Source organism: Saccopteryx bilineata, chromosome 2 (genome assembly GCF_036850765.1).
Source record: "Saccopteryx bilineata isolate mSacBil1 chromosome 2, mSacBil1_pri_phased_curated, whole genome shotgun sequence".
Classification (NCBI taxonomy): Eukaryota; Metazoa; Chordata; class Mammalia; order Chiroptera; family Emballonuridae; genus Saccopteryx; species Saccopteryx bilineata.
The window spans coordinates 195,497,094-195,516,830 of NC_089491.1; the positions used below are offsets into that span (position 1 = coordinate 195,497,094).

Sequence of the window (19,737 nt, forward strand, 5' to 3'; positions counted from 1 at the left end):
TGTGTAGGTCATAGTGCTTTAACGGAATTTAGGGAAATGGAGAGGGGGAAAAAAGCCAAACTTACTTCATCCACATGCCCAACAGCTCCATAGATTCTTACCATCTGTCCAGTGAGGTAGGGGAATTTCTCACCAATCTCTTTCAGCATAGGAAGAAAACTGTTCAAAGCCACTGGTTCGTAACCTGCTATCTCTATAAGAAAGTTTAGGATGACATCATTTTGGGTCGAGTCCTTTAAATGCTCTATTAAAAAAGAAATACATTTCTGAACCACCTACAAAAAGAAAGGAGAGAAAGAGGAGGGAAAAAGAAACAAAGAAGAAAATTAAATCAGAATCAATCTAATATTTTCTTTTTGTATTAAATCTGAACTCAACACATTCTGAGATTATTATCCTTGTTAGAACTGAAACAAATCTAAGTCTGAATTTCTTTTTTTAGGAGAGAGAGACAAGAAGAAAGAGGGGGAGAGAAGAGAGATAGAAACATCAACTAGTAGTTTCTTCACTTTAGTTGTTTCTTGATTGCTTCTCATACGTGCCTTGATTGTGGGGCTCCAGCAAAGCCAGTGACCCCTTGCTCAAGCTAGTGACCTTGGGATCATGTTGATAATCCTGTGCACAAGCTGGCAATGCTGTCCTCACACTGGTGAGCCTGTGCTGAAGCCAGTGACCTTGGAGTTTCAAACCTGGGACCTCAGGTTAATGCTCTATCCACTGTGCCATTACTCAATTACTCATCAAGCCTAAGTTTGGAATTTTAAATTTACAATAGAATTACAGATAGTTCAATTTCTTTTCCTCTAATCTATGCTCTGCTATTAAAGAATGAAGTTTACAAGGGCTTAGATGTTGCTATTCATAAATCAAGTTTGGATGTGTTATTTCCTCATGAGAAGTGTTATATTTCCTTCAAACCACTATGAGAGCAACAATTTAAAGGACTAGGCATGTGAGAGATCCTTGATGACTTTAATCAAAACCTTCAAATTGGAGAAATATGGTTGGAAACATTTAATAATAAAAATAAGAAAGCTGAAAAAAGCTTCCGTGTTTTCTTCAATTTTCCATTTTGATCACAAAATGTAATGTGATAAAAAATTATTGAAGTAGTTAAGTTCTACTATATTCCCAATATCCTAATATTTCTTTCTCTATTTTTATGCTTTTATTAATATAAGGATGCAATATTTATATTAAGGAAAATGTAAACTTTTTGTGTAATATAGTCATTATGTTAATACACAGACATGTTGCATACTGATAATTTAATAAACTGTTTTATCTGCTAAAATAAAATAATTAAAAAAACAACCTTTGGAAAACTGAACAATAAAAGTAAAAACTGCCATCAGTATTTCTACTATACATATTTATTTTGTTTGTTGTTGGTTTTCCTTTTTGGTTAGTTACTTTTTTTGTAAAATAGACTTGAAGTGTAGTTTCCAGTGCTAAAACCAGATTGGATGTACAGCTCCACGTGTTGGACCCCATCCTAAGCTTGCTTTTCTCACCTCTTTAGACTCAAGTGTCCACTTTCTCCGTAATGATGCCATTATCTTCTTGGAAACTCAAACCAGAAAACTGGGACTCATTCCTGACAGCTAACTGTTTTTCCTTATCAGTGGCCTCAATCGTAAAGCCCTATTGTTTCCACATCCCAAGTATCCTGCGATCTGTCCCCTTCCTTCATTTCTTTTTTTTCCCCCTTCCTTCATTTCTATTCATCCAAACATTCACTCATTCACAAATATTTACTGAGTCCTTCTTATTTGCAAGGTACTGTTCTAGGTGCTGGAGTTACAGTTGCTAACAATTGCCTTCATGTAATAGATCACTAGCTAGTAAAGGACACATTTATTAAAACACAAAAATGCACATAGTAAATTCATTAATAAATTCCATGTAGGGAAAATACAGGTTGTTGTGAGACTGTCTCAGAGTTCTAATTTGGGGGTAGCAGTCAGGGAAGTCCTCTCTCATTAAGGACATTTAAGCTGAGACCACTAACCAGTCACCCTGTATTGGGGTTATTCCAATAGCTTCTTAACTGCTCTTCCTGCCTTCAGTCTTGCCTATTTAATACCTCCTCTACATGTGGCCACAATGCTTACAATACCTCACTAATTTGCCCCTGCTGTAAAGATAGAGGTTTAGCATACCTTCTCTAACTGACAGCTCTTCATCTTTCCAGGCTTATCTCCTCACCCACCTGTTCTACTTTCTCCCCATCCAGATATCACACACTTCAATTATGTTGAATTGTTAAAAATTTTCTTGTCTTACTAAGTTTTTTCTTGCATCTGGGATTTTAGCCAAGCAATTCACTTTGCTTGTATTTTTTTTTTTTTGGCTTGTAATTCTCATTGTCCCAGTTTTGCTGGATAACTGGTAGTCATTCTGGAGGCCTCGGGTTAGCTATTATTTCCTTAAAAAGCATTTCTCAATTTTCCTGCTCTCAGTCTAGTGCCCTGCTGAAGCTCTGACCACACCCTAACTGGCCCTGAGCAGGCCCTTCTCATACCAACTTATTGCTGATGTAGGTGTCTGTTTTGCAGGCTGGATTGAAAGATCTACCAGGTCAAGGATTGTCTCTATTTTGTATACTTTTGGATACTCAGTGCCTAGCACAGAGCCTGGCCAGAAGGTGAGTTAATAAACACTTGAGGAACACATTAAAGAAAAACAAGACTAAATGATTTTCCAGAGTAACATTCGGATAATCTACCCCTACATATACTTGAATTGTTCATAATGTCTGAATGTACATGTCGTCATGTGCCATAGATAACATAACTAACATAGACATAAAAAAAGCAGTTTTAAGATAAGTAACATGATACATATAAATGTAAGTTTTGTATTCATATTCAGTACTTATCTAGGGAAAGATGGGGCTAGTTTCTGGTAAATGGCACAGATGAATGAACAGTTCAGTAAATTGTGCCTGTGCATTAGGAGTGAGCAATAGTCCTCCAGGAGAGAGCATGTTATGACAGGTCCCTGGCACATATGGCAGAACTGTTACCAGCTGCTCGGGGCCAGCGTAGCACACTTAACCTGAAGCTGTAGGAATGAAAAGTGCTTACATACTTCTTACCCCATTCTATAACATTCCATTTCCCTGTCCTTACTCTTCATGTCCTATTCCTGGAACACCACGGTCTCTGTGACACGTGCTTTCAGTCATGACAATTTCATTTTAATTCCACTCATACACACCAAGGCATTCCAGGGTATATTATGTCTGTTGCCCCATGGAAAAAAATAAAAAAGGAAAAGAAAGAAAGAATAAAGAAGATGAGAGAAAGAAAATAAAAAGGAAGGTTTAAGGCAAATATATATGCCTGATAGAGTTGAATGAATGAAAATGCCAAGAGAAGAGATGCCCCAAACAATGTAAACAAAGTGATTTTGGTTTGGCCAATTAGGCTAGAGTTGATATTTGTTATAGTTTCCTGATAATACAAAGTTTATTATTATGGTGATGGAAAAGATAGATATTTTTTGAAGTTTATCATACTTGTGATAGGGAAGTTGTGTTTTAGGCTTTAGATAGATTATTCTTGGATAAAGAAGAATTTTTATTTTCCAAACACAGGGCATTTCTTTAGTCTGGTCTCTCAAGAGCTGGTGCACTGGGAGCTGCTTTATGTCTCAGAGAAGGACTTGTCTTGGCAGAAAGCAGGGTGGCCACTCAGACAGTACAGATGGTTGGCAGAGAGGAAGCTTGCATGGCCTTTGTCTCAGCCATAAGACCATTTCACAGACCAATGAAAAAGCTTCCAAACTGGCCCCTTTGCCCACAGTATCTCTTCCTTCTACTCATCCCTGTCACAACCATCAGAGTCATTGTCATAAAAGCCCATCTGATCATGACAAGACTTCAAAGATTTCCCACAGCCATGGCCAGAATCCCAGTGCTACAGTGTTCCAGGGTCTTAGTTGAGGGGCAAATCCGCTGCTTCTTCCCCTTGAACCCTCTGATTCAGCAACATGTTACTGACTATCTACTGTGGTTTGAACACCAAGAGAACTCTCATGCTTTCAAGGTCAATCTCAAATAGCTGAGCTTCCGAGAAACCCGCCCTCCAGCCTGTCCTAACATATGCAGGACCTGGGGCTGGAGTACAAATGGAGTCCCCCCCCCCCCAGGCCACTTACCCAAGTGTTCAGCAGCTATTTAAGAAATGTTCTTTCCTTGTTCCTGACACTTTTATAACAACCCAGAGGAGTTGATTTGAATTTATAATTTTTGGCCTCTGTAGAAGGAACACGAAGAAATGGCCCCTCACTACAAAGTCTTGCCCCTCCCTTCTCTTCTTACCCCTGGCTTTGGTCTGCAAGGAGTGTGTGTTTGTGGTTCCTCCAGCCCACATATAATGAGCTCACAGCTCATCCAGGCCACCCCTCAGGCCTATGGGATCATACTGTTAGCATGGCCTATCCTTGGGAGAAGAGATCCAGTAACAAGCTTGTACAAGCCTTGGAGCAAGATGGAGATATGTAGAAATTCTGAATTACCTAGACTGTGTTTAGTAGGTGGGTGAATAGCTGGGTACCAGGAACACAGGTCCAGACCAGAACCCTCTAGAGCCAGTAATTAGGGGAAGAGTCTTATCCCCGGCTTTTCTGGTATTTCCTGAGCAGAATTAATTACTGTTTTTTTGTTTTGTTTTGTTTTTTTGCTTCCATAGCAATCTGCTGTTAGTTTAGTATTTTGTCACTGAAATGACTTGTTGTAGACACAGGTCTTCACCCCAGGCCATGGGCACCTTGTGGGTAGGGCCAACTGGAAACATAGCATCATAACTGAAATGTATAGAATAAAAGGTGGAATGGTGTGTGTGTGTGTGTATGTGTGTGTGTGTGTGCGTACATATGTGTGTGTATGAGTGCGTTCCCTCTTAACACTTTTTTTTTTCAGAGAGAAAAAGAGAGGAAGGGAGAGAAATGAGAAACATCAACTCATAGTTGTGTCACTTAGTTGCCTCTCATACCTGCTTTGACTGAGGGGCTCAGGCTGAGCCAGTGACCCCTTGCTCAACCCAGCGACCTTTGGGCTCAAGCCAGTAACCATGGGATCATGTCGATGAACCCACACTCAAGCCAGCAACCCCACACTCAAGCTGGTTAGCCTGTGTTCCAGCCAGATGAGCCTATGCTCAAGCTGGTGACTTCAGGGTTTCTAACCTGGGACTTCAGCATCCCGGGCTAGTGCTCTATCCATTGCATCACCACCAGTTAGCACTATCTACTTAATGTTCTGCAACTGACATCTTATTTTAAATACCACAAGTGACCTCTGAGTAATATCTGCTTGGTGATGCTACGTTTGCTGCTGGAGGCTTAGGTATGTAAATAGAAATGCTCTACACTGCTCAGAGGAAAATCCTAGAAAATTACTTTCTTCTCTGGGGACCAGACCACAAAAGTAGTTCCTCTGGGTCTGGACATTAATTGACAGAAGGCTGAGCTTGCCACTTGCTGCTACTCATCTCTGTACAGTTAGGGCTAGAAGCCCATGTCCTGGGGATAATAGCAGCTATGCTCATATGTGTAACTAAGTTCTGTTTTTTCATTGGCCAGACTACAGCATAATTTGCAGCAGCCAAGGATACAGACTTTGCTCCAGAAGGCCACTTGGAAAATTGACCACCCAACCTCTTCCTATAAATGAACTCTGAGGATTCTCTGGGGCTCCCACCAATTAATCACTAACCAGGAACTTCCTGTCTCCACTTAGGAAAGATGGTTTACTGAGACAGAGATACCCAGAGGGCAGTGATGAAGCAAGGGAACCCCCTTGCCCACCAACCACATGGGAGCTCGCAGATGTATGGATGTCAAAGCTATACCACATTTGCAATCTTGTGCACTACCCAGCTATACATAGAGAAGAGGTTTTTGCAAGGGCCAACTGCTGACCCTTCAGCCCTGGAAAGCCAGGTTATCACCAGTCACAGAAGGTGAGTAGTGAGGAAGCCATTCAAGAAAGCATAAAACATCCCTACACATTGCCCTCATTGTAGAACCCCAGCATTTACCTACAAGTTACAGAGCAGTGACACAGCATTTATGCGGAAAAAAAAAAAAAGCTCTACTTTAATCCAAAGTTCACAAGGTCAATAACCTCTTCATTTAGCTTCTCATTTTATCTGAAATTAAATGAACTAGTCATTGAAAGTTTCAGTCCTCATTTCTGGTCATTGACACATAGTTCATTTTCCTCTCTCAGGAAACCTTTTGCCATATTCCTCCCATCCCCTTTGCCCGCTGTCTAAATTAAGAACAATTTAAGAGAGATGAGGTGAATCAGGCACTTCTCTAGCTCACTGCCTGCGCACTGCAGTGATCAAAAGTGAGCAAATGGAGAGCAAGCGCTGAAGGCGGCAAGGAGGGGCTGCTTTAACATGAGGAGGAGCGTTGATGGGAAATAAAGGGTTGGACAACTCCCCACCTCATCACAACTCTTTCCACTAGTTAGGACCCTGGCACAGGAGGGTGGGGGGTGTCCATTCATTCACTGTGTATGTTTCCTAAACCCTCTCTTCTTTGTTCTGGGACCCATACTCAGCACCCACAATACCTACAGGAATCTGTTTTCACCCTCTCCTCCTTGATCAGTTCAAGTTTCTTCCTTTTGTCTAGTTCATCTTTCTGATTGCTGTCTTCTGCTGTGCCTCTGGAACTGCCATTTGCTTTACCAATCACAGCCTTGAGCCTCAACTGTTAGTGCATTGAGGTCAAAAGACCGCATTGGTTGGATTAATACTGGGTTTATTATGTAGGTTGGCCTGACCTGTATAGATTTGGGAACAATATTTAGCCAGTGTCAGTTCCAGAAATTTTTGTAAATGGCATTCTTAGAGAAGGCAGTTGTAATGTCAGTGGCCATGGCCATGCAGGTTCTCATTGATTTGGGCAGACAAAAAAGGAGCTATGGATCCAGAAAATGGTGGACTATTCCATTTATTGGAGTCTCACAAAGGCAGAAGAGCAAGCAGGCAGGGAAAACAGCTTCCCTCTCTCAGGACTGATGAGCAAACAGGCCAAGGAGGGGGAAACTTCTCCAGCAAACAATAGCAAAAAGTGGCCCTTCCCAATAGCAGCAGGCAATTCACAATCTACAGTCTGCCGCCCTGAGGGCAAGCATCTGCAGCCTTACGTAGACTACACACATGTGATGCTGCCCTGTGCTCATGTACCAATCAGGCAAAGTACAAGTGAGCAAGCCTAACACACTTGTTTTACCAATAGCAGTGTGACTCTAATGGCCAGGGAAGATGTGGACTTTGCTCATATAAAAATTGGAGGGACGGATAAAGATGGGATGGAGGCATGAAAAGCCATCTCACTAAGTCTCTCCTGGGTACCACCACTGTTCTTAACCTCTCCAAACTTTGACTTCTCTATTGACAAGATGAAAAGTTGTGGGAAGTAAAATGTTGTCTGAAGAACACCTACACAGTGCCTTGTACGTAGAATGAGCTAGGTCAGTATTAGTAGCCCATGTCCACCCTCCCCTGCCTTCTGTAACCAGCTGAGAACACTGTTCCCTTCTCAAGTGGGGACTACTTGGTTTACTTCCCCAGGCCAAGGGATGAGAAAGTTGGGATTCAGAGTCCTGGATTTGTTATTTACTTCTTATTACCTGTGTATGGGGTGGGAAGTGGGATACAGATTGACCTCTCAGAGCATCTGTTTGGTATAAAATGGAGAAAAAAATAGTGCAATATAGAGTTATCGGTAGGTTTAAATGAGATATTGGATGTTAAAAGTTGTCCTTTGTGAGTAATAAAATCCTTTGTAAATGTAGTCACTAACACTAACTCATCCATATTAGGAAATATTCATAAAATGACTTCTGTACACCAGGTGCTATGCTAGGCATTGGGGACACAGTGGTGAACAAGGTAGTCTTTATGTCTCTAGCATTTGCACCACAGCCAAGGTGGTTCAGAGGGAGAGAGATAATGTGAAATTTGCTATAGTAGGAGCTAGAAGAAGGAAGGAGTCAGAGAAGATTCCTGGTAAAATAGGGCCATCTCAGCAGCTGTCTGAAAAACTAGGAATAGTCAGCCCAGAAAAGACAGCAGTGGCGAGTGAAGGAAGCACATTCCAGGTAGAGAACACAGCATATACCATGTAAAAGCTCAGTGATCCAAGAAAAAGTGCCTACTGGCGGGGGCCAAGGGTTGTATAGTTGTTCAATCAGGAGCTTAGTTTTTTTTTTTTAATCTTATTTTTATTAATTTTAATGCAGTGACATTGATAAATTAGGGTACATATGTTCCGAGAAAACATCTCCAGATTATTTTGACCTTTGATTATACTGCATACCTCTCACTCAAAGTTAAATCGCCCTCCGTCACCTTCTATCTGGTTTTCTTTGTGCCCCTCCCCACCCCCACCCCTCCCTCTCCTTCCTCGCCCTTTCCCCACCCCTCCACCCCACTCCCTGTTACCATCATATTCTTGTCATGTCTCTGAGTCTCATTTTTATGTCCCATCTATTCATGGGTTCATATAGTTCTTAGTTTTTTCTGATTTACTTATTTCACTGCATATAATGTTATCAAGGTCCATCCATGTTATTGTAAATGATCTGATGTCATAATTTCTTATGACTGAGTAGTATTCCATAGTATATATATGTACCAAAGCTTTTTTTTTATATAATCATTTTAGAGAGGAGAGGGAGAGACAGAGAGAGAGAGAGAGAGAGAGAGAGAGAGAGAGGAGAGACAGAGAGAGAGGGGGGGAGGAGCTGGAAGCATCAACTCCCATATGTGCATTGACCAGGCAAGCCCAGGGTTTCGAACCGGCGACCTCAGCATTTCCAGGTCAACGCTTTATCCACTGCGCCACCACAGGTCAGGCCTGTACCAAAGCTTTTTAGTCCACTTGTCCTCTGACGGACACTTGGGCTGTTTCCAGATCTTTGCTATTGTGAACAATGCTGCTATAAACATGGGGGTGCATTTCTCCTTCTGGAATTGTTCTATAGTATAATTGGGGTATATTCCTAAAAGTGGGATGGCTGGATCAAAAGGCAGTTCGATTTTCAATTTTTTGAGGAATCTCCATACTGTTTTCCACAGAGGCTGCACCAGTCTGCATTCCCACCAGCAGTGTAGGAGGGTTCCCTTTTCTCCACATCCTCGCCATTCTGTGTTGTTTTGTTGATGAACGCCATTCTGACTGGTGTGAGGTGACATCTCATTGAGGTTTTAATTTGCATTTCTCTAGTGATTAGTGATGTTGAGCATTTTTTCATATGCTTATTGGCCATCTGTATATCCTCTTTGGAGAAGTGTCTATTGCCCATTTTTTGATTGGATTGTTTGTCTTTCAGGTGTTGAGTTTTACAAGTTCTTTATAAATTTTGGTTATTAACCCCTTATCAGACGTACTGTCAAATATGTTCTCCCATTGTGTAGTTTGCTTTTTATTCTGTTCTTATTGTCTTTGGCTGTGCAAAAGCTTTTTAGTTTGATATAGTTCCATTTGTTTACCCTGTCTTTTATTTCCCTTGCCCGTGGAGATAAATCAGCAAATATATCGCTGCGAGAGATGTTGGAGAGCTGACTGCCTATATTTTCTTCTAAGATGCTTATGGTTTCACGCCTTACATTTAAGTCTTTTATCCATTTTGAGTTTATTTTTGTGAATGGTGTAAGTTGGTGATCTAGTTTCATTTTTTTGCAGGTTGCTGTCCAATTTTCCCAACACCATTTGTTGAAGAGGCTAGTGCCTTGGCCCCCGCCAGTAGGCACTTTTTCTTGGATCACTGAGCTTTTACATGGTATATGCTGTGTTCTCTACCTGGAATGTGCTTCCTTCACTCGCCACTGCTGTCTTTTCTGGGCTGACTATTCCTAGTTTTTCTTTACTCCTTTGTACGCCTTTACCTCCTTTGTCAAATATCAGTTGTCCATAGAGCTGTGGGTTTATTTCTGGGTTCTCCGTTCTGTTCCATTGATCTAAGTGCCTGTTCCTATGCCAGCACCAGGCTGTTTTCAGTACAATGGCCTTGTAGTATAGCTTGATATCAGGAAGTGTGATACCTCCCCCTTTATTCTTCTTTTTTAAGATTGCTGAGGCTATTCGTGTTCTCTTTTAGTTCCATATAAATTTTTGGAATATGTGATCTATATCTTTAAAGTATGTCATTGGTATTTTAATAGGAATTGCATTGAATTTATAAATTACTTTGGGTATTATAGACATTTTAATGATGTTTATTCTTCCTAACCATGAGCATGGTATATGCTTCCACTTGTTTGTATCTTCCTTGATTTTTTTTATCAATGTTTTATAATTTTCTGAGTACAAGTCTTTAGTCTCCTTGGTTAAATGTACTCCTAGGTACTTAATTTTTTTGGTTGTAATAGTGAAGGGGATTGTTCCCTTAATTTCTCTTTCTCACTGTTCATTGTTGGTGTATAAAAATGCCTCTGATTTCTGAGTATTAATTTTATATCCTGCCACCTTGCTGACTTCATTTATCAGGTCCAGTAGTTTTTTGACTGAGACTTTAGGATTTTCTATATACAATATCATATCATCTGCAAATAATGATAGTTTTACTTCTTCTTTTCCAACTTGAATGCCTTTTATTTCTTCTTCTTGTTTGATTGCTCTGGCTAGGACTTTCAGGACTATGTTAAATAAGATTGGTGAAAGGGGGCACCCCTGCCTTGATCCTGATCTTAAGGGGATTGCTTTTAATTTTTGCCCATTGAGTATGATGTTGGCTGTGGGTTTGTCATAGATGGCCTTTATCATGTTGAGGTATGTTCCCTGTATTCCCACTTTGCTGAGAGTTTTGATCATGAATGGGTGCTGGATTTTATCAAATGCTTTTTCTGCACCTATTGAAATTATCATGTGGTTTTTCTCCTTCCTTTTGTTTATGTGATGTATAACATTGATAGATTTGCGAATATTGTACTAGCCTTGTCTCCCCAGAATAAATCCCACTTGATCATGGTGTATGATTTTTTCCATATATTGTTGGATCCAGTTTGCTAATATTTTGTTGAGGATTTTAGCATCTATATTCATCAGAGATATAATTTTCTTTCTTTGTGTTGTCTTTGCCTGGCTTTGGTATCAGAATTATGCTCGCCTCATAAAACAAGCTTGGAAGTCTTCCTTCCTCTTGAATTTTTTGAAATAGCTTGAGAAGGATAGCAGTTAGTTCTTCTTTAAATATTTGGTAGAATTCACTTGTGAAGCCATCTGGCCCAGGACTTTTCTTTGTTGGGAGTTTTTGATAACTATTTTGATCTCATTTAGTGTAATCGGTCTTTTTAGGTTTTCTGATTCTTCCAGATAGATTTTTGGAAGATTTCAAGGAATTTGTCCATTTCATCTAGGTTGTCTAGTTTTTTGGCATACAGTTCTTCATAGTATTTTCTTACAATCCTTTGTATTTCTGTTGTGTCAGTTGTTATTTCCCCACTCTCATTTCTAATTTTATTTATTTGAGTCCTCTTTCTCTTTTTCTTGGTGAGTCTAGTTAAAGGTTCATCAGTCTTGTTTACCTTTTCAAAAAACCAGCTCCTAGTTTCATTGATCCTCTGTATTGTTTCATTAGCTTCTATGTCATTTATTTCTGCTCTGATCTTTATTATTTCCTTCCTTCTACTAGCTCTGGGCTTTACTTGCTGTTCTTTTTCTAGTTCTTTTAGATGCAGGGTTAAATTGTTTATTTGAGCTTTTTCTAGCTTCTTAAAGTGTGCCTGTAGTACTAGGAACTTCCCTCTCTGTACTGCTTTTGCTGTGCCCCATAAATTTTGAGTTGTTGTATGCTCCTTATTATTCGTTTCTAGGAATTTTTTTTATTTCTTCTTTGATTTCATTCTTAATCCATTTGTTATTTAACAACCTGCTATTTAGTTTCCATGTGTTTGAGAATTTTTTAGCTTTTCTGTTGTGGTTGATTTCTAGTTTCATGCCATTGTGATCAGAGAAAGTCCTTGATATGATTTCAATCTTCTTAAATTTTTTGAGACCACTTTTGTGCCCTAACATGTGGTCTATCCTAGAGAATGTACCATGAGCACTTGAAAAGAATGTATATTCTGCTGCTTTAGGGTGAAAGGTTCTGTAGATATCTATTAAATCATGTTGATTTAGTGTGTCCTTTAAGTCTTCTGTTTCTTTGTTACTATTCTTTTTTGAGGATTGATCTAGTGATGTTAGTGGGATATTAAAATCCCCTACTATTATAGTGTTCTTGTTGATCTCGCTCTTTATATTCATCAAAGTCTGCTTTATATATTTAGGTGCTCCTATATTACATGCTTAGATATTTATAATAGTTATATCTTCTTGTTAGATTGCTCCCTTTATCATTATGTAGTGGCCTTCTTTATCTCTTACTATATTCCTTGTTTTAAAATCCATTTTGTCTGATTTAAGTATTGCTACCCCAGATTTTTTTTTCATTTCGATTTGCATGAAATGTTTTTTTCCATCCTTTTACCTTCAACCTATGTGCATCTTTTGTTTTAAGGTGTGTCTTTTGTAGACAGCATATGTACGGGTCCTGTACATAGCTACCCTATGTCTTTTGATTGGATCATTTAATCCATTTACATTTAAGGTTATTATTGATATGTAGTTGTTTATTGTCATTTTATTCTTTAAAGCTGTATTCCTCTTTTGCTATATTCTTTTCCCACTTTGATTTGTTTAAATCATGCCCTTAACATTTCCTGCAGCCTTGGTTTGGTTGTAATGAATTCCTTGAGTGTGTTTTTTTTTTTTTTTTTTTGTCTGGGAAACTTTTTATTTCTCCTTCAATTTTAAATGATAACCTTGCTGGATAAAGTAGTCTTGGCTATAGGTTCTTGTTCTGCATTACTTTGAATATTTCCTGCCATTCCCTTCTGGCTTCAAGTGTTTCTGTGAGAAGTCTGATGTCATCCTTATGGGGGCTCCTTTTTAGGTGATAGCCTTTTTTTTTTTTAATAATTTTATTTTTTTAATGGGGTGACATCAATAAATCAGGATACATATATTCAAAGATAACAAGTCCAAGTTATCTTGTCGTTCAATTATGTTGCATACCCACCACCCAAAGTCAGATTGTCCTCTGTCACCTTCTATCTTGTTTTCTTTGTGCCCCTCCCCACCCCCTATCCCTCTCCCATTCCCCCCTCCCCCCCGTAACCACCACACTCTTATCAATGTCTCTTAGTTTCACTATTATGTCCCACCTACGTATGGAATAATACAGTTCCTGTTTTTTTCTGATTTACTTATTTCGCTTCGTATCATGTTATCAAGATCCCACCATTTTGCTGTAAATGTTCCGATGTCATCATTTCTTATGGCTGAGTAGTATTCCATAGTGTATATGTGCCACATCTTCTTTATCCAGTCATCTATTGATGGGCTTTTTGGTTGTTTCCATGTCCTGGCCACTGTGAACAATGCTGCCATAAACATGGGGCTGCATGTGTCTTTACGTATCAATGTTTCTGAGTTTTGGGGATATATACCCAGTAGAGGGATTGCTGGGTCATAAGGTAGTTCTATTTTCAGTTTTTTGAGGAACCACCATACTTTCTTCCATAATGGTTGTACTACTTTACATTCCCACCAACAGTGTATGAGGGTTCCTTTTTCTCCACAGCCTCTCCAACATTTGCTATTACCTGACTTGCTAATAACAGCTAATCGAACAGGTGTGAGGTGGTATCTCATTGCCATTTTGATTTGCATTTCTCTAATAGCTAAAGAAGATGAGCATCTTTTCATATATCTGTTGGCCATTTGTATTTCTTCCTGGGAGAAGTGTCTGTTCATGTCCTCTTCCCATTTTTTATTGGATTGTTTGTTTGTTTGTTGTTGAGTTTTATGAGTTCTTTGTATATTTTGGATATTAGGCCCTTATCTGAGCTGTTATTTGAAAAAATCATTTCCCATTTAGTTGGCTTTCTGTTTATTTTGTTATCAGTTTCTCTTGCTGAGCAAAAACTTCTTAGTCTGATGTAGTCCCATTCATTAATTTTTGCCTTCACTTCTCTTGCCATTGGAGTCAAATTCATAAAATGCTCTTTAAAACCCAGGTCCATGAGTTGAGTACCTATGTCTTCTTCTATGTACTTAATTGTTTCAGGTCTTATGTTTAGATCTTTGATCCATTTTGAGTTAATTTTTGTACAGGGGGAGAGACTGTAGTCCAGTTTCATTCTTTTGCATGTGGCTTTCCAGTTTTCCCAGCACCATTTATTGAAGAGGCTTTCTTTTCTCCATTGTGTGTTGTTGGCCCCTTTGTGATAGCCTTTTTTTCTCTCACAGCTTTTAATATTTTCTCTTTATCACTTAGGTTTGGTATTTTAATTATGATGTGTCTTGGTGTAGGTTTCTTTTGGTTTCTTTTTAGTGGAGTTCTCTGTGCTTCTTGAATTTGTGAGAGTTTGTCCTGCATTAATTTAGGGGAGTTTTCAGCTATGATATGATTGAACAAAGTCTCTATCCCTTGTTCTTTCTCTTCTTCTTCAGGAACCCGTATGATGCAGATGTTATTTCTCTTTATGTTGTCACAGAGCTAAGAGTTTCCTCATACTTTTTGAGTCTCTTTTCCTTTTTTCCTCTGCTTTCATGCCTTCATTCCAGTTGCCCTCCAACTTGCTGATTCGATCCTCAGCTCTATCCATCCTGTTTTTAATTTCTTCCATTGTGGTCTTCATTTCTGATATTGTATTTGTCATCTCCGACTGATTCTTTTTTAACATTTCAATATCCTTTTTGTATACTTGCTATTTCTTTATTTAGGTGTTCATGTTGACCATTCATTGTTGTTCTAAGATCCCTAAGCATCCTTACAATCATTAAACTCCACATCCAGAAGTTTGATTATTTCCATATCACTCAGTTCATCTCCTGAAGTTTCCTCTTGGGGTTTCATTTGGATTGCACTTCTTTGTCTTCTCATTGTGTCTGGGTGTTTGGGTGGTTTTTTTTTTGTAGAGCTGGTTGAATCTAGGCTTGGTGTTGTCTTCCTCCAGTTTTTGCTTGTGTTGTTTCTAGGTCTTCTTGGGTTGGCATCAGCTATTATTTGTAATCCACTTTAGGATTTGGGCCCCTTTGTAGTCTTGATTTGTTTGTTTTCTTAACAAGTGATTGTCTTGTTTACTGTTCTCAGCAGGGGGCTTATTTGAAACTGTATCCAGGAATGCAGTAGGTGTGACCTTAGGCTCTGAAGTCCTCTCCTGCTAGTTAATCTCTCTGGGGGTGGATTGCTTTCTCAGCTTCAGTAGCGAGAGGTGTATCTCAGATCTCCATGGAAACCTGAGTTACTGCCCCTCCTCTTCACTTCTTGTTTTCAGCTGTGTCTTGTTGCGCTGATTAGAGCTGGAGAGATGTCTGTATCTCTGTGACCTGGAAGTACTTTTGTATTTTACTTTGTAGAAGGATCAGCTCCTCCCCCAGTTATGGCCGCCTCCAGCACTGAATGAGTCAGCTTTTCATGTCATCACCTATATTCCTCTACCCCTCACCATCCATCTCTCTCTCTCTTCTTTCTTTTTGGAAGACAAGCAGGCCCTTTCAACACACCTCATTCCCTGGTCACCAGGCAAGTGGCTGTGAGCAGTATTTACTGCTTTTTTCTTGGAGTGAGAGCCCAGCCTCACCCCCCACTTCCATTCCTGTAAGCAGGGGAGATTCAGGTGCTCCCTACCAGGTTTGTTGTGGCTTCTTCTTTGCTACTTGGTTTTTAAAAGCTGTTCTTGTAGTCCAGATTTGGTTTTTCATGCTGATTGTTCATAAATTAGTTTATAATCCAGTTAGGTGGTTGGAGCTAGGAGTCTGTGTGTCTGCCTATTCCGCTGCCATTTTCAGGTTAGGAGCCTAGTTTTAAATGACTCCTATGTTATATCCTGAGTCTCTGGGCAGCCATAGAAGTGCTGGCCAGGGGTGTGACAGGATCTCTTAGAATGTTCTATATGTTTCTACCTTCACTCTTGGACCTCACCTTTCTGGGTGGGTGACCAGAGTCCTTTCACCTCCTTCCTGTATGTGAACCTCCTCCTGGATTTACTTGCCCAGCCTTTAGACCTTGGGAAATAAGTTGAATAAAGTCATTCTTCCCAGATCCCCCTTGAACTTTTATTGAACCCACCTTTCCAAAAACTGTTTTTGTGTTGGTCTTGCTCTCAGGCTGCAGATAAAATGGCATGCCAGTTGCCTTCTTTATGAAATTGTTTGGCCTTTTATTTTATTTTATTTTATTTTATTGTCTTTTTCCAACGTGAGAAGCAGGGGACGGCAGACTGACAAACTCCTGCATGCACCCAACGGAGATTCACCCAGCATGCCCACCAGAAGGCAATGCTCTGCCCCTCTGGGGTGTTGCTCTGCTGCAACCCAAGCCATTCTAGTGCCTGAGGCAGAGGCCATGGACCCATCCTCAGCACTCGGGCCAACTTTGCTCCAATGGAGCCTTGGCTGCAGGAGGGGAAGAGAGAGACAGAGAGGAAGGAGAGGGGGGAGGGTGGAGAAGCAGATGGGCACTTCTCTTATATGCCCCGACCGGGAATCAAATCTGGAACTTCCACACGCCAGGTGGACGCTCTATGCTGAGCCAACTGGCCAGGGCCTGTTTGGCCGTTTAGTCACCCTTTTCTATTCCCCATAATGCTAGACTCTACCTGTGATAAACAAAATCTTGACTTCTCAAAGATGTCCATATCCTAATCCTCAAAACCTGTGAATATGTCCCTTTCCATGGTCAATGTAACTTTGTAGGTGTGATTGAATTAATGGTACTGAGATGGTGAGATAACTCTGGATTATCTAGATGGCCTCAGTGTAATCACAAGGCTCTCAGAAGAGGGAGGACAGAGGGCCAGAATCAAAGAAGGAGATGTGATGAGAAAAGCAGAGTGGAGAGTGATGCTGGCCATGAGCTGAGGTGTGCAAGCAGCCTCTTGAAGCTGGAAGAGGGAAGGAAACAAGTTCCCCTCTGGAAGGAACTCAGCCCTGCTGACCCATTTTGTGTTTCTTACCCCCAGAACTGTAAGATAATAAGTAGATATTGTTTAAATCACTAAGTTTGCAGTAATTTGTTATAGCAGCATAGGAGACGAACACACCACCCCACCTGCTCCTCCTTTTAGATGATCCAGTGATCGCTCAATTCTGCACTTCATCCACAATCCACTGGAGCTTTGCTTGTCCTTTCTGTCCTTAATCCTTTCTAAAGTCAATTCTCACACTTCTGCTCTGGAATTCATCCCCTAACTTCCTCTAACACTTTGTTCTTATCTAATATTTTCTTTCACATATTCAATTCTTCTATTCATATTGGATTTTATTTTAGCCCTCCTTATTTCCTCTAAACTCCCACATTCATGCAGTCATTTCCTTCCCCTATTTTCCATACATAATCCACAATAGATGGCTACCAGTTCACACCACACCCCTACCAACACTGCCTGGCATGGGTCACTGGTGAGCCCCCAGGTGTCAAACCTGAGGTCAGTTGTCATCTCAAGCCTCCTTTACTTCTCTAGATCTTGATACAGTGAGCCACTTTTCCCTTTTGGAGACCACAACACATCTTTTTCTTGGTCCTTAAGGTCTTCACCTTCTTTGATCTCTTTTAGTTCATTTACTCATTTCTGAATGTAATAACTTCTCATAAAAACCTTAGCACTATGCTAGGGAGTATATACAAATATGCAGGCACAGATTCTATGCTCCTCAGGGAGTTTACAGTGCACTGAAAGAGAGAGACCTGCAAAAATAATGACAATATATTGTCTTAAAGGCAACAGTAAACATGCATAACCCGAAGGTTCTCAGTCCTCTGCCCAACCTCTAGTCTTGCAACTCAAAGTGTGATCCCTGATATATTAGGAGCAGCATCACCTAGAAACTTTTTTTAAAAGTAGATCTACTAAATTGAAATTTCTGGCAGTGGAGTCGAGCCTGTTCTTCAGAACTGCCAGCCTTGTCTCAAATTTCTGAAGGCCCTTTGCATCTCGTCTCCACCTGGAGCACAACTACACATTCATCCAGATCAGACCCTGATGCCACTCTCATGGTGGGCCCCATGGTACACATGACCTCTTTCCCTGTAAGGCAGAATTTAGTGCCCCCTCTTTCTGTTTATTCCTTTACAGAAAACTTATCACCTTGTTTAATTCAGTTTGATTTTATAAATGTTTATTGAGTGCTATCAGATACTATATCAAGGTCTAGGATAGAGAAGAAAAGAAATTATTGCTTACCACAAGGAGCTTGCATCTACTGTGGTTAGTTATGCATATGACCATTCTTGCCTGCCTTTCTTTGGACAATTTTAATGTTGAATACAAATGTTCTGGTCTTCGCCTTAGTTTTTTAAGTGACGGATAGTGACATTATCAGGAAGTGGAGCATGATGCAACCATAATTGATCTAACTTCTGGGTGAGCATTAATCTTTACTGGGCATATGTGTTGGCACCCTCCAGAATCCATTTCTACTATCCTCTTCCTGGTAGCCTCAAGTTTCTATCTGAGGATCCTCAGGGTTTAGGTGAAGCTCCAGAGGTAAAGCATGTGTCCTAAACAAGTGGTCGGCAAACTCATTAGTCAACAGAGCTAAATATCAACAGTACAACGATTGAAATTTCTTTTGAGAGCCAACTTTTTAAAACTTAAACTATATAGGTAGGTACATTCTTTATTGAGGTAGCACCCGCACATGGTATGTTGTGTAAGAGCCACACTCAAGGGGCCAAAGAGCAGCATGTGGCTTGCGAGCCTCAGTTTGTCTACCAGTGTCCTAGACAGAGAATATCAGGACTTTTGCTTGGATGTTGTTGATGGTGGGGGAAGTAGGAAAACAAAAATGCCCATAGAGCCCCCAGAACCTGTCTTGAACTCTCAAGAAGAAAGCCTGCAGAAAAAGGAAACCAAAACCTAGGAGTCAAATTTGAGAAATAGAGCCTGACCTGTGGTGGCGCAGTGGATAAAGCATTAACCTGAAATGCTGAGGTCATCAGTTTGAAACCCCAGACTTGCCTGGTCAAGGCACATATGGGAGTTGATGCAAGTCTTTTTTGAAAATCTGAGAAATAGAGATAAACTATTCACATTATTTGAGTTCCTTGATTAAGCCTCAATTGAAGGTTTTCCCCCCATCACAATAGCTAATAAATTTCTTTTATTGTTTTCACCACTGTGTGTTGGGTGTTCTGTTACTGATAATTACAAGCATCCTAATTATTACAGTCTTTTACTTGAATCCAAAGAACACTAATTTGCTATTTAGAAAACAGGCCTTTGCTCTCATTATATGCTGATTTCCTTGGGAATCCAGGCATGCAAATGTCTTTCCATTGGCTCTGTCTGAAAAACTATAGATTCCTAGGACTGCGTGGCCACACTAAACTTTCATTAAAGCTGTCCCTCAATGCTACAGATTTGCACAGTTGTTGTGTTTTATCACTGTACTTGTGATGGTTACTTTTGTGTGTTAACTTTGCTGGGTCAGTGAGTACCCAGATATTTGGTTAAATATTATTCTGGGTATCTGTGAGAGTGTTTCCAGATGAGACTGGCATCTCAGTGAATAAAATGAGTAAAGCAGTTGGCCCTTTGTGGGTGGATTGCATCCAATCCATCAAGGTGCTGAATATGACTCTTCTTGATGGGACATTGGTCCTCTCCTGTCCCCAAACTGAGACTTAGGACCATCATCCCTCAAGTTCTCAGGGGTTTTGAC

The 19,737-nt window shown here is 40.2% G+C and overlaps 1 protein-coding gene across 1 annotated transcript in view; it reads right to left on the bottom strand.

Annotated features, from left to right (window-relative positions):
• Positions 1–19,737, bottom strand: part of VEPH1 (ventricular zone expressed PH domain containing 1) — a 301,496-nt gene that overhangs the window by 201,087 nt on the left and 80,672 nt on the right. The window contains 1 exon segment of the mRNA XM_066254910.1: positions 66–275. Within this exon segment, the coding sequence (XP_066111007.1) occupies positions 66–275 (210 nt within the window).